The following is a 15,416-nucleotide window of genomic DNA, read 5'->3' on the forward strand; positions in this document are numbered from 1 at the left end:
TCATTCTGTTTGTACTTCAGGAAATGGTCTTTGTCCCTCCCCTCATGTGGCAGGGAGAAGATTGGTGTAGGTGGTTGTTGTTCTAGACTCTCTTACACTCCCTCCATTCCTTTTCATGTTAGTCTAAGACGAGAAAAGGCTGCAAATTTGTTTTCTTCCCCGTTTCCTTTCCTGATTAATGGCCAAATGATTCATAGTTTATTGAAAAATTTGTCCTAAAAATTATGTGAACTGAAGCTGACTGGCCTTCTAGTAATGGGAGTCAAGGCCTACTGAGTCAGGCCCTTTTGACTCCAGAGAGGAGAGCTCAATGTAACATAATCCCCCCTCCCCCTTCAAAACTGTAGCATTCTCCCCAGGGGTATTCTTCAAGGCATCTGGGCAAATGGACAAAGATGTGTGCCCGGCTGCCTAGAGAATAAGGCGCATACTATTTCATGGTTGCTGCTTTCTCAAGCATTGAACTAGTTTTGAAGATGACTCTAGGGCACCTTTAACCTTTTTAGCAGGCGGTGTTATTAACCTGGAATCTTTTATGGTAACAGCAAGCAAGTAAGCCTTAAAGAACTTTGGGCTCAAGTTGCAGGTTCTGGCTAAGATTGCACAGAAGCCCCAGATCTAGTTTACAGATTTTTTTTCCTCTTTTTTTTGGGAGGGGGGGAGGTTGACTGAGCTTCATCAGAGCGTACTGAGATAATCAAAGCAAGCAATACCCCTCTCCCACTTTATGAAGGAGGAAACGAGGCGATGAGATGTGACACCCCAAAATTAAAATCATAGCTTAGGGGCAGTATGGAAGCTTAGCAGCAGAAATGGGTGCTCATTACATTCAGCAGGATACAGTCCGCTGGGTTTTATTGTTGTTAGTTCACAGATGTGAAGGGTTAACACCTTGTTCTTATGGGGCTAACCATCTATAGCTCATTGAACTTGTTGCTACTGCCCTTTTTGGTGACAGCAGCTGGGTTTCCAAGAACGGAAACCAGAATAATGAATACAGGTTTTCCATGTCTTTTCCTGCCCTGTGTTTTGGAGGGGAAAGCACTACTTGAAGAAGACTTGAGTTTCATGAAGACAAATGTAGAAGCAATAGAAAAGAAGTCTATGGCGAATTCTATGGCTGAGATAAAACCTGAAAATCATTCTTAGAATGGAAATAGAAGCCAGAAAGCCTTGCTACCTGGTGACAGAAGTATGACGTACAAGTAGGCTCAGGTTCTTCACCTTTGCTCACCTATAATTTCAGTTGCTACATTCCTGTGAGGATGGATGAGTGCTGGCTTTGAAAACTGAGGCTTAGTTGTAGTTATTTCTTTTCAATCATATTGCATGTTTTATTTTATTTTATTTTTTAAAGATTTATTTATTATGTATACAGTGTTCTGTCTGTATGTATGCCTGTAGGCCAGAAGAGGGCACCAGATCTTATTACAGATGATTGTGAGCCACCATGTGCTTGGTAGGAATTGAACTCTGGACCTCTGGAAGAGTAGTCAGTGTTCTTAGCCTCTGAGCCATCTCTCTAGACCTAGTTTTGTTTTTTAAATAGAGGTTTTAAGACTGGAGATGATTCAGTGGTTAAGAGCCCAAATTGCTCTTCCAGGGGGAACCAATTCAATTCCTACTATCCACATTAGGTAGCTTACAGCTATCTAAAACTCTTAACTAAAAGGGACCCAAAGTTTCTGACCCTCATGGCACATGCATGCACCTGCATGTACTTCCTATAGACACACAAGTATACATAATTAAAAATAATAAAAATAGATCTTTTAAAAAGTAGAGATGTAGTCAGGTAACACTATGGTGCACACTTGTAATTCCAAATTCTAGTTCTCGGTGGGCAAAGGCAGGAAGATGGTTGTAAATTCAAAGATATCATGAGCTACAAAGGGAAGGAAGTCCTGTCTCAAAAATAAATAGATAAATTAATTCCATGGTCAGTAACATACCAAAAGAATACTAATGTGCAAATGAATCATTCCCCCTTTTTGAACATTTTAAGTCCTAATTTTTCTCTAGGGATAATGATACTGTGCTGGCTTGTTTTATGTTGACCCAACCCAAATTAGAGGCATTTGGGAAGAAGAAACCTTAAGAAAATGCCCCCTCCAGATTGGTCTGTGGGCAAGCATGTGGTACATCTTCTTGATTGATAATTGATGTGGGATGACCTGCTCATTTGGGTGGTGCCACCCCTGGGTCCTATAAGAAACAGGTTGATCTAGCCATAAGGAGCAAGCCAATAAGCAGCATTCCTCCATGGCCTCTGCATTAGCTCTCATCTCCAGGTTCCTTCCTTGTGTAAATTTCTGCCTTGGCTTTCCTTAGTGATAACTGTACTTGGAAGTGTGTGCTAAAATTCTCCCTCATATTCTCTGTTTCTGTCTCTTTCTCTCTCTCTCATGAGTATACATACATGCACACTTCTGACCCACTGAGTTTGAGTTTGGGATTGCCTGCAGAAGCATGGGTGGAAGTTATTTGTGGGAGTATGGATGACTTTAGTGGTGACACTACTAATAAAACTGATTCCTTCTCTCCCAGTTTGGTGGTGTTTGAAACAGAATCTCATTCTATAACCCAGGTTCGCCTTGAAATTATAGCAGTTCTGTCTCAGTCTCTTGAATTCTGAGATCATAGGTATATAGAACCATACCCAACTGAAGACTTTTTAAACTTGTTTAAAGCAGATAATTCCTAATTTAGATTTGGTTTACTGTATTACCCTTTCTCCATAGTTACTGGATTTTCTTATAGCTGGTAGTACTCTGGGATCTTGGGAGTTGACATTCCTGTTTTACTTCTGAAGCAGTAAACTTGACCATTCTTTACATAGATACTCATTGATGACATTCTGTTTATGTCCCCCTACTTTTTTATTGATTGATTGTAAAAATTCACCCTTCCACTATTCTTTCTGTAGTTGGTCAAGGATTAGGTGGCCCTTGGTTCAGGTAGCTGCTTAAGGAGTAAGAGAGCAGCCAGCAGTTGGTGCAACAAAACAAATCAGGAGCGTGTACTCTTCTACCTCCCCACTTTTTATTTCCTCCCACAATATTCAAGAGTTTCACAAACATTTGCAGTCTCCTGTCAAGTGCCAGGATCTTTACTAGCTCTTATAGATTCCAAAATGAGTGATTTACAGTTTCTGCCTTCAAGGAACTCAGTCCACCAAGGTGAGGCAGATGAATAGCTGTATGTACTAGCCTGTTCAAGCTAGTAGTAAAGGGTTCCAAGAAGCCAGTTCTGGGGATGAGCATATTAGGAAGTGTCAGGAAAGGGACTCTTACTGGAGATGCTCCCTAGACAGGAAAGTCTTGCTATATTAAGTTGATTTGTATTTATCTTTTTGAACAATTAATATGGGTACAAAGTACAGGGCTTAAGAAGATTGAGAAAAAACATTTAGTAAATGTATAGTAAGATTTTTTTTTTTTTTTTTTTTTTTTTTCGAGACAGGGTTTCTCTGTGGCTTTGGAGCCTGTCCTGGAGCTAGCTCTTGTAGACCAGGCTGGTCTCGAACTCACAGAGATCCGCCCACCTCTGCCTCCCAAGTGCTGGGATTAAAGGCTTGCGCCACCACGGCCCGGCCAGTAAGAATTTTTTATTTTAATTTTTGCTTCCTGATTTTGAACTGCTCAGTTCCCCTTCCTAAAGACAGTGTTTCTTTCTTTTCTTTTCCTTTTTATTGAGTGGGGCAGGGGGTTCAAGACAGGAATTCTCTGCATAGCTCTGGCTGTCCTGGAACTTGCTCTGTAGACCAGGATTTCCTGTCTCTGTCTCCCAAGTGCTGAGATTAAAGGTGTGCACCCAGCAAGGCAGTGTTTCTTATACGTTATTCCTAAGGGACTTTTGGTACATATAGCTACGTGTGTTAACATACGCCTTTTAAAAACCCAAGTATGGCTTAGGTAGAGTAGTATATACCTGTGTAATCCTAGCACTTTGGAGGCTGAGGCGCAGGCTGAAGAGTTAGAAACCAGCCTGGGCTACCTGGCAAGGTCAACATCAATCTGGCCTACAAAGACTTCATCTTAAAAATCTAAAATATAAGTGTGCATTCAAACTTTTTCACACATTAATTTTAGAATTCATTTCATATTAACAGGGATTGTAATGCCCTGTTTTAAGAAACTGAACAATATTGAGTGCACTATAACTAATTTAACCAACCTCCTTTTAACTTTCAGGTTGCCCCAGTCTTTTCCCTTTCTAAACAGTGTTCTGAGTATCCTACATATGTATATGTTATTGCACATGTGTGGTTCTGAGGACAGATCTAGAATTAAAATCAGTAGGTCAGAGAATATATACTGTTTTGAACCTACATCATTCAGTTGCCTTCCAAAGGCATTATATATAAAATACAAAATGTTAAGACTATCTTCTGTCAACTGGGTGATGGTGGCACACAACTTTAATCCCAGCACTTGGGAGGCAAAGGCAGGTGGGTTTCTGTGAGTTCAAGGCCAGCTTTGTCTACAAATTGAGCTCCAGGACAACCAAGGCTACACAGAGAAACCCTATCTTGAAAAAACAACAAAAAACAAACAAAAATTATCTTCTGTCTCCACCAATTCTTTAAAATACCTTCCAGAGTGATCTAAAAATAAAGAAGATTTCCTGAGGCTAGAGAGACGAACCCTTACTTCTTCCAGAGGTCTGGAGCTGCCCTATTAGGCAGCTAACAAGTATGTGTAACTCCAGTTTCAGAGGATTTAAGACCATCTTATGACCTCCTTGAACCTCTACACTCAACGTGTATGTGTGTGTGTGTGTATATGTGTGTATACATACATGTATACATAATTTTAAAATAATAAAATCACAGAAAGGACTTTACTCTTGTAACTTCCCTACTTAATTTCTTGTCATTATTACCTACAGAGACATAAAGACTTAACTCCTTGGCTTAGCCTTCCTCTGAACCTTTACCAGGAGTACTCTGATTCACCTGTATATGGTAACTCTGCCCCCACCTCCATATCTTACACATCATTTAGGACTCAGCCGAGCATTAGCTCCTCTGGATAGTATTGTTTGACTCTTGATACTCATGTGCAGAATACCAAAGGCTATATATATATATATATATACTCACCACTTAAATATGTACTGTGCATGTGCTGTGATGTGGCACAAGCAGTTGGCATTCTTGATGGTTCCCAGTTGTTGCTTTGAAGAGATGACTAAAGAATGCCTCATAGGGTTATCTAGTGTTGATGTACTGAAATAGTAGTACCATAAGGCTACTGTTATTAGCCAACTAACCCTGAGCATATCCTTTAACATCTTTGACTTTGAACACCCTTCCCCCTTTTTTGCACCTGAAAGAAAAGCAGCTTAAAGATTCTTGCTCAAGACTTATTAGTGGCTATAACAGTAATGACAGTTGGGGACTTAAATAGGACTGGGTACTTTGTCTGAATCTAAACCTTATATCTGTGCTATTTCACAGAGGTACCTGGGGCTAAGACCCATGAAGAGCAAATATCTGAATATAGCTGGGCATTCTGACTCTAATTACAGCCATTCAAATGTGAACAGAATCCACACATGCACAGACATACAGAGTTCTCCATGCACCACTTTGTCTATAGGCTTCAAAGGCTCAAGTTAGTGTGAGTAAAAGCTAAGGACCAAAGATGCTATTGTCATAATTACCGGGGGAAAGAGTTGAAACCCAGTAGTTAGCTCTGTTCCTGATCCCTGGCTAATGTTTACTAAAGATTTTTATAACTGTTGTCTTTTAGACTGAGAGAACTCATCTTGCTGCTTAAAGTTGTCTTCTCTGGGAGGAGACATGGGTTTGAGTCAAGGCTTCAGACATATTGAAGTTGAGTCTAGTTAACATCTTTGGTCAAGGCTCAGGGAGTCCTTTTTTGGGATTGTAGATGGCAGGCCCGCTAATCTGTGTCTATATAGCTTTATGTTGAATATATAGAACTTAAAAAAAAAATAACCTGAATAGCAAGGTGGTGGTTATGCTTCACCTTTAATCCCAGCCCTCAGGGGGCTGAGGCAGAAGAATCTCTGAATTCAAGGTCAATCTTAGATATAAAATGAATTCAGCCGGGTGGTGGTGGCACAATCCTTTAATCCCAGCACTTGGGAGGCAGAGGCAGGCGGATCTCTGTGATTTCGAGGCCAGCCTGGTCTACAAGAGCTAGTGCCAGGACAGGCTCCAAAACCACAGAGAAACCCTGTCTCGAAAAACCAAAAAAAAAAAAAAAAGAATTCAAGGACAACTCGGGCTACAAAGAGAAACCCTGTCTTGGAAAACAAAACAAAACTGAAGTAGGCTCACTTTATAAACGTGTCATTAACCCAACATCTTCACTAAAGACATTTAGAAAATAATCCTTAAATTCTTGACTACTGATTGATTTTATTTGTTTGTTTGAGACAGGGTCTGCCTCACTGTGTAGTCCTTGTTGGTCTGGAACTCCTTGTGTAGACTAGGTTGATCTCATATTCACAAAGATTTCTGTGTCTGTTCCTCCTCAACATTGGGATTAAAGGTGTATGCCACCACACATGGCTTGGTTTCTTCCCTCCCTCCCTCCTTCCTTCCCTTTCTCCCTTCCTCCCTCTCTCTCTCCCTCCCTCCCTCCCTCCTAACTTCCTTCTTTCCTTTCTTTCTCTTTTTTTTTAAATAATACTTTTTACTCTTCAGAAGCCAACCTGAACCAAAATGGGTGATAGGGCCAGTTAGCAACTACAGACTGTCTTCTACCTCCCCATACTGTCAAGGATAGTCAATAAAATGTCACCCCTCTGGTCACAGGTATCAGGTCACAGGTGTCAGGTCACAGGTGTGTGGGTTGAGTCTTGAATAGTTTTGAGATTCATGGCTGTCAAGTCAGGTCCTCAGGGGCTCCTTAGTCTCTAACAGGTTAGGCCTTTGTGGCCTTGGCTCCTGCTGCTGCATTCCTTCTCTAGGCGGTGTAGTTATTCCTTTAAGACGAGTGCTCACTCTGTTTTTCCTTTTGGTTAGCTGAAGTTGCTTTGAGGCCAAGTGACACAGGCGTAGCAGCTCTGTGTCAACAGCTGCTTTCTGCTGGAGCTCATAAGTCAGTGGTCCTAGCAGAGCAGGAAGAAGTCTCTGAAAGCAGCACTGATTTGTGGCTAGCCATGCAGGTGACGTCCAGGTGAGCTGGAACTTTTTGCAAGGGTCTGACTCCTGGACCAGATTTTGACAACAGCTGGCAGCAAGCTTTGGCAGCTCTCCAGGAGGAGCTGAAAACCCACTTCTGTGCTTGTCTCTTCTCTTGGCAGTAAGGATTCATTTGCTAGAATTTTTCCAACTCAGTGTGGGATTGTGGCTTCCTTGCAGAGTATTTGCTTCTAACCAACTTATGGTTGAAATTTTCACTTTACTTAAGTCTTTTGTCTGTTTGTTTGTTACAGGTGAAGCTACTTCTGGCTGGCTTTAGGATTCTTACTTCTGGATTTTAAAGTCTTTCTTTTTAAAAAACAAACAAATAAATAAAAAACATCGGACGGATAAAAGATGTGCCATGGCAGGATAGCACCAAAGAGCAACTCAGCATTTGTTGTGACCTCCGTGGGGCATGGAGTGTTTCTTCAGCTAGTGATCCTTAGCACCCTGCTTGGAGATGGATTAACCTCTGGTAAGTAAGTCCAGACTTGCTTTCTGTGTGTGGGAGGAGCCTGGGGTGTGGGGGACTTGCCTTTTGTCAGGCAGTTTGGGAAGAACTTTTATGTTATTTTTTTATTCTGGAGACCTTTCTTTGGAGCTTAATGAGCAAATACAAAGAGGAGGGGGAACCTGCTGGTGATTACATTATCTCCCTTCCTTCTAGCTGCTGCTGTCTTCAGGCAAGAGAGAGGTCTAGAATCCGGGGCATATGACATACAGGGAAGGAAACAGACTGTGGTTAGATTGCCTGTGTTCAGAGTTCATTCCTACTATCTATGATCCTGAGCAAATCACTCTGTTACTGTGAATGTCTAGCTTCCTCGGCTGTAGAGTGTGTTAATAACAGTACCTACCTCACTAAGAATTGTAAAGGAATCAATGTTGCATAGTAAACACTTAAGGATGCTCCCTTTTTATTTGTTTGGTTTTTTTTTTTCTTGTTTTTCTTTGCCTTTTCTCAGACCGAGTACTTAGTTGAGATCCTTATCTTAGTGAACTGACCACTAACGTTGAGTTTTGGGCAAAGCCACTTAACTGTCCCACAGCTCAGTTTCTTGGTGTGCTAAACAAAAGAGTTGACCTTATGACCTTGAATGTTAACTTCTAGCTCCTCAGTCTATACTTTGATGACTGAGAGTTTTCTAATTGATGCTAATAAGCTGAAATGTTCCCAAGAGAGACGAAAAATTCAGGAGTGAGCCATTTTGAATTTGTTGATCCTTGTTTTTAACAGTAATCTAAAGTCCCTTATCACTTCACTTTGTACAGTATCTAGACCAAGCATTTTTTCCAGAAAGTACATATTTGGATGTACTCCACAGGCCATTGGATGATATGCCCAAACCATCTCTGTATCTATGAGTCTTGATAAGAACATTAATGTTTATCAGTATTAGAATTGCTGCCAGAGTTCTTTAGAAAGACCTAGATGGCAGTTTTCTTGGACACATTCCCTGGAGAGTTATCACAAAGCTAATCTAGAAGGGGACTATAGTCAGATTTTTCTTTGGGCTGTCAATAATGACATGGATACTTATTAATTATGAAAGCTCGTCCTTAGCTTAGGCTTGTCTCACTAGCTCTTACTGTCATGTGGCTCATTACCTCATCTCCATACTGCTCATGCTGCTTCCTCTGTGACTCCACCCTTCTTCCTCCCAGAGTCCTCTCTATCTCCAGAAGTCCTACCTATACCTCCTGTCTAGCTATTGGCCATTCAGCTCTTTACTAAACCAATCACAACAATTTATCTTGACACAGTGTACAAATATCCCACAGCATTTCCCCTTTTGTCTAAATAAAAAAGAAGGGTTTTAACTGTAACATAATAAAACTATATACAATAAGAACAATTATTAAGAATTACATTTTTTAAGAATTAAGAATACTGGACATTATAATGTCCAGTCTATCTATATTTGGTAAATTCAGAGAAATTTATTATCTATCCTGTCTTGATGAGTCAGAAGTTTTGTACCTAATTGACTTTCTATCCTAACTTGCATTGCCAGCCCAAAACTATCTTTTTAGGCCTTAAAACATTTTCTTAAATAAACAGGTTAAACTTTTGTGTCTTTCAGCCTTATACACTTTATACCTCTTTTGTGGGTTTCTTTCCTGAAAACTATAACAATTTAGTCTTTAACCCCATAAAGATCTGAGGAGGAGGCAGTTACCTGATTAAACAGAAAATACATAGCAAGCAATTTTCAAAACTAAGAAATGACAGAGATATCTGGTTTCCTGGATAGTCAGCCAAGGTTCCTCTGCAACGTAGGGGCATCCATCCTTGTCCTACAGGCCTAGAATATCTGACAAACTTTTTTGTGAAGCAGGAGATTTTTTGAAGGACTGCAAAGCTCAGCAGCCACCTTTTTTGTGTTCAGTTTGTCCAGCATACTGTCAGCAGTTGAGGCAGGGGTAGTTTCTTGCCCAGTGGCTAACTTGGCTATAATAAAAGCAAACTCCATATGGAGCTTCTTCAATGCCTATCCTCCTTTTTTAAAATAAATTGGTGCTACCAGGAGCAGATGTGTCTTATTGTCATGAAAAGCTTTAGGTTATTAAAACATCTTTTTAAAAAATATTTTATTTTATTTATATGATCATTTTGTGTATGTCAGTACACCACTTGTGTGATCCTGGAACTGGAGTTACAGACAGTAGTGAACTGCCATGTGGGTACTGGGAATTAAACCTGGGTCCTCTGGAAGAGCAATCAGTGCTCTCAACCTCTGAGCCATCTCTCCAGCCCAAAACATCTTAAATGCCATATTCTGTTGATCTCTGAAGTGTTTGAAAACCACCTAGCTGTCTCAAATTTATCTCTGCTTATGTTGCTTCCTCTGTTTCTGGCTGACGGCTTGACTCACTCTTCTTTCTCCCAGAGTCCTTTCTGTCCCCAGAACTCCCGCCTATATCTCCTGCCTAGCTATTGGCCATTCAGCTCTTTATTAAACCAGTCACACAGTGTACAACTATCCCACAACAGGGGACTTCAGTGGTGATGAGGTGCCTTATTTGTAGCTGTGGTCTTCTTGTAACTCAGTGCTTGCTCTTCCGTTACTTATCATTTCTATTACCCTTTACCCACATACACTGATAATGGAGCAGGCTCACTACTTATTTTAGTAAGTAACATTCTTCTGAATTGTTTAGAGAAACAGTTATTGATTCCATGTTCCATTATAGCTTTCCCTGGCATTCACATTTTTTTCTTTTCTGTTTCCCTTCCTTTCACCCTATTCTGGGTCATACCTTTCCTTCCTAGCCATGAGGAACCTCAGTATATCACTCAGTACTATTGATGATTAGGACTCCATAATATGGGATCATGTTTGTATGAGAAGGAACATTAAAAGTGATAGGTATAGAAATACAGTGGGAAAGTTGTCTTGCTTGCTGCTCTTGACTCTAGAGCAGAAGCTAGCAAACTATGGCCCCATGCTAACCCTCCCCTCCAGCTATATCGCCAGAGCTGGTCTGAAAAACTTGATATAATGGTATGATGCAGGTTGGCCTTGAGCTCCTTTCTTTGACTTCTTAGTGTTGTGATTACAGGTATGTACCACCCACCATGCCTGGCTTGCTACCTGCTTTGCATGACCTGCATGCTAACTATATTTTTAACTTGTTGAAAAAATCAGAAAAGTAATATTTTGTGACATGTGGAAAGTATATGAACTTTAAATTTTAGTGCCTATAAGTAATATTTGAGTGGAACATGGTATGTTCATTTTTGAGTATTATTTTCTGTGGCTACTTTTATGTTATAATGGTTTATATTAAAAATTAAAATTTATTTTAAAATTAAGAATTAAATAGATACAATAAAGACCAAATCTGAATTATTTGGCTCTTTGCCTATAATTTCAACATTTAGGAGACTGGACAGGAGGATTGTCCATGAGTTTAAGACCAGCCTGGGCTGCAGAGTGAGACCCTGCATCAGACAGACAAAAGATTTGCCCTTTTATTCAAAGTTCTGTATTCCCTGCCCCACCCCTCACAGTTAGTTTATACTCAATAACAAATGGTGTTCAATAGGTATGTGCTTGAATGGGACAGCTGTCAGAGCTAGAAGGAAGGGTTAACTTCTCAGCTAGATTTCAGAGGTGGTACATTTGCCTGAGGTCTTAACAGCTAATGGTAGGGCCAGGGACAGAACCTGGACCAGTGCCTAGGACACTACTGAAACCTGCCTCTCCCAGAATTTCTCCCAGGAAGCTGCCCTAGCATGTTAAGCAGCAGTATTGGTAGCGGAGTATCAGAAGTCTTTAGCCCTTTTAGTTTCATTAAAGCCATCTCTCCCAATCCACCTTCCTTTTTATTGGCTCTATGCTTTCTTCCTTCCTTTCCCTACCCCACTTTCCCTCTACTCAACACCTTCCGTACTTTCCACCCAAGGTTTCAGAGTAGCTAGATAAAGGGATCATTATTCTTCAATGTAGAGAAACTATCTGTTTATAATGTGGGCCCAGACTAGAACTAGAATGGGAAAGTTGAAACTTTTTTTTTACCCCCTCCCCATTACAAAGACTCCTTCCTCCCCTGCCATCCTAACATTCAAGCCATTTTTATTCCTCAAAATGTGTACTATCTGGTAGCCAAGTGCAGACAGATAGATGGGGCTTCACCATTCCTAAGATCCAGCGTGCCAAGTTGCTGCCGGTGTTTCCCTCTGTGAAGTGGCTTCTAGGGGAGGGTGATAACCGCCCTTTTGGCCTAAAAAACCTAGAGCACACCTGCATGGCTGTGACTGCCATAAGCAGTGTGCCAAGTATATTCACGAGGAAACCAAGACTCAGATACTGTGAAGCTAAAGAAAGGCAGTTCCTTTCAGGAGGAGCCTCTGCTTCCCCTTTGTGTGCGTGTTTTGTGAGAATGAATGTGAATTTGTAAATTCTTGTACCCGAACATATGCATGAAGAGGCCAGAACAAAACAACTGGTGTCTTCCTCCATCGTCCTCCTAACTGACTTGAGACAGAGCCTCTCACTGAACTAAGAATACTGTTTTGACCAGCTGGCCAGTCAGTGAGCTCTCAGGATCCCCTTGCTCCACTCCACAATATAGACACACATTTTATAGGCTTTTTATGTGGATGCTAGGGATTCTCGTTCAGGTCCTCAGGTCCTTAAGCTTGTATAGCAAGTGACCTTAACTTACTAACTCATCTCCTCCAGACCCCTCCTTCTTGATTTCTTACCTGTTTTTTATAGCTGCTCTTGAATACCCAGTTCAGAGATAGCTTAAAGTGAGAGTTAGTAAAATATATGGCCTTGTTACCAGTGTGCCCTACTAGATAACAGACATGCTCACATGTCACATTCATGGCTCTGAGAATCCATTGGCTCATAGGTAATGCCGTCCCCAAAGGCGTGCAAGCCTAGTCTCCTGATTATAAACATCTGTGCAGTCTTGGTTTTAATCTCAGGTTAAACAGAAAAGAATCATGTGTAGAGAGGCACTTGAGAGTTCTAAGGTAAAATTAGATTATTTGGGGGCTTGAGTTCCATAGCCATCCTGCCTGCCTGCCCTTTTGTCTATTTTTTTTCTTCCCTTCCTCCTCCTCCATGTTTTTTGAGACAGTCTCAACTGTGTAGCCAGACTGACCTTGAACTAGTGATCTTCCTGTCTGTTTCTCAAGTGCTAGGATTGCAGCTGTGTGTTACCATACCTAGCTGTTGTTACTCTTATCTATAGCTCAGGATTTAGAATTATATTAGCAAAAGTATTAGAGAAGCATTAACCAAGGACCACATTTTCCTTTGTGTTTTTCTTTTCTTTAAACAGAAGATTATTAGAGAACCCTTTTTAGGTATGACAGAAGAAGCATATCTTGTTCTGCAGTCCCACCGTGCTGTGGGAAGACCAGAATTAAAAACAAAATGTTTGTATATGCTACTTTAACTTTCTTGGACTAGAGAGGAACTAGGACCCAGCTGTGGGGCAGTCTCTCTGAGCTTTTTCTGTCTGCTCAATCTGAAGAAACCTGAAGTAGAACCTTGAGCAAATCGCTTGACCTCTTCATTCTGCTACTAAAGAGAAACAACAATCTTTAGGAATATCAGGTTGGTGTGTTGTATAGACTAATGAAAATGATTGGAGGGCACATGACATTTAAACATGATGTAACTCCTAAATAACAACAGAGTTGTTATGTGACTTATCATTGAGTCACTGAACAGGAGACTTTGTGAAGACACCTTTGCTCTCATGAAAACACGGAACTGAACACTCAGAGTCAGTGTTTGTCCTAGTGAAGAGATTTGGGAGCAGGTGTTAAATTTGACCAGTGAGAAAGGGTTGATTACTTGAGGAATCCCTTTTGTCTTCCCAAAAGCTCATGTTTGCACAGTTTGATGATCTCAATTGAGCTGGCCTACTGAAACATATCAAAAGTTTTGCTTTGCATTCTCTGTCCTGACAAACTCAGTATTTTTTGTTTCTGATCACCTACTCCCCATGTTGCCATGATGCATAAGACCATGTTAAGCATCACAGTTCACACAGTGCAGTTTTAAGATAGTGCAGTTTTAAGATAGTGGGGAAAGCAGCGCTCTCTCTCTCTCTCTCTCTCTCTCTCTCTCTCTCTCTCTCTCTCTCTCTCTCTGCATGTCTACACAGCAGAGTGAAAAAGGAAAGTACTTAGTTTTTGTTGAAAATGGAAATTGCTAAGAACCAGGTTCTATGTGATAGGATGTGGCTTTGGCCCTGAGCACTACTGTACCAGAGAGGTGTTGACAGACCTCCTTGCCTTTCCTCCCCATCTCTGAAGCACCTGGAGGGAGATAATGTACACTTATCTGGGATGGTAGGACAGCAGATAGGAGTACATAAGGAACACCATTTCTGTGCCACATTGAATGAGAGATGAACTGAGTTGGATTCTGGGTAGCTTACTTAGACACATAATTGCAAGTAGTGGACCTGGCTGGGATTTGTGTTTGGTCTGACTCTGCTCATGACATCAGCCTACCTGTACTGAATGGTAGGTGTCCTTGGACCCGTTTCTTAGGTTTCCAATTGAAAGATTTATACCAGCCTTCAGAGACTTACTCTGATAAGGATACAGGAGTCATCTCAGGGATACCATGTTTCCCTCTGAAGTTGTATTCTTATCCACAATGGCTCTTGGTTGTTTGGTTCCAGTTTAGACATAGGGTTTGCCAAGGCAGTTCTATTCTTGGAAAGGAACAATGGAAGCCATAGCAAAGTGTTTCTAAATGAGGATGTAGTTCCAAAAACATCCTTAAAACATCTTCCTGTCAGCTGCAAACCCTACTGACAAAAGTGATGTAATCTCCCTATGGGGTAATTACCTGTGACTATAAAAAGACTTAGGGATTGTGGTAGGAGGCTGGATTGGTCATTGCTGGGTTTGTTGAACCCTGTTGTCATGAAAAGACATTGAAAAATTACTCCACAGACTTAATTTTGTCATGTTTAGAACATTCAGGTACAGGGTACTACCTTTGTACTGTCTTTCTAACAAATGAAACCTGAGCCCACCAAATTGAATGCCTGACTGAATCTCAGTTGGTTTAAAAATCTTCATTAAACACAAACTTCCATCGGTTCAACAATGGTATCCTTTCTCTCTGGTCTAACTTGTTAATTTGGAGGTTATTTTTCTTACCTGTCCATGTTTTTCATCAAAAGAAGGTTACAGGGTGCCAAAGGGGAAAAAACAGTTGCTAATCAGAGTCTCTAATGATTGTGAGTAGGTTTCTAGATGAACTTCCTACCTACTGGAAGATTCCATTCTTCTTTGTCACTCAGGAGTATAAGCCTCTAAAGGGTGTGAGCAGCTTCCCACTCCAGGTGGTTTATGTTGCTGTGGCTGAGTGCCAGGCCTGTGGTCAGATAGGCATGACTTTGGCCTGCATGTTGTTTACCTTTGGGACTCAGAGGGACAGCAGTATTTAGAAGACTGGCTATTCTGTGGTGTCATGTGAATGAGAGCTTCATTGGTTGCTTTCCTTAGCATTTGATCATCCAGCTCTTGAGCAAATTAAATACAAGGAAATCCGAACTCACAAGAAGATAAGGTTCAGATTAAAACTTTTTTTTAAAAAGAGAATTATTCCTGTAATTTCTTCGTTTAGAAATGTGAATTGGCTGCCGGGCGATGGTGGCGCACGCCTTTAATCCCAGCACTCGAGAGGCAGAGGCAGGCGGATCTCTGTGAGTTCGAGACCAGCCTGGTCTACAAGAGCTAGTTCCAGGACAGGCTCCAAAACCACAG

The 15,416-nt window shown here is 41.0% G+C and overlaps 1 protein-coding gene across 1 annotated transcript in view; it reads left to right on the forward strand.

Moving 5' to 3' along the window:
* Susd6 (sushi domain containing 6) overlaps nucleotides 1-15,416 on the forward strand; it is a 97,679-nt gene that overhangs the window by 36,763 nt on the left and 45,500 nt on the right. Inside the window, exon 2 of the mRNA XM_005343278.3 lies at nucleotides 7,414-7,637. Coding sequence (XP_005343335.1) covers nucleotides 7,517-7,637 — 121 coding nt within the window. The 5' untranslated portion in view covers nucleotides 7,414-7,516. The remainder of the gene's footprint in view (nucleotides 1-7,413; nucleotides 7,638-15,416) is intronic.

Source organism: Microtus ochrogaster, chromosome 1 (genome assembly GCF_000317375.1).
Source record: "Microtus ochrogaster isolate Prairie Vole_2 chromosome 1, MicOch1.0, whole genome shotgun sequence".
Lineage (NCBI taxonomy): Eukaryota > Metazoa > Chordata > Mammalia > Rodentia > Cricetidae > Microtus > Microtus ochrogaster.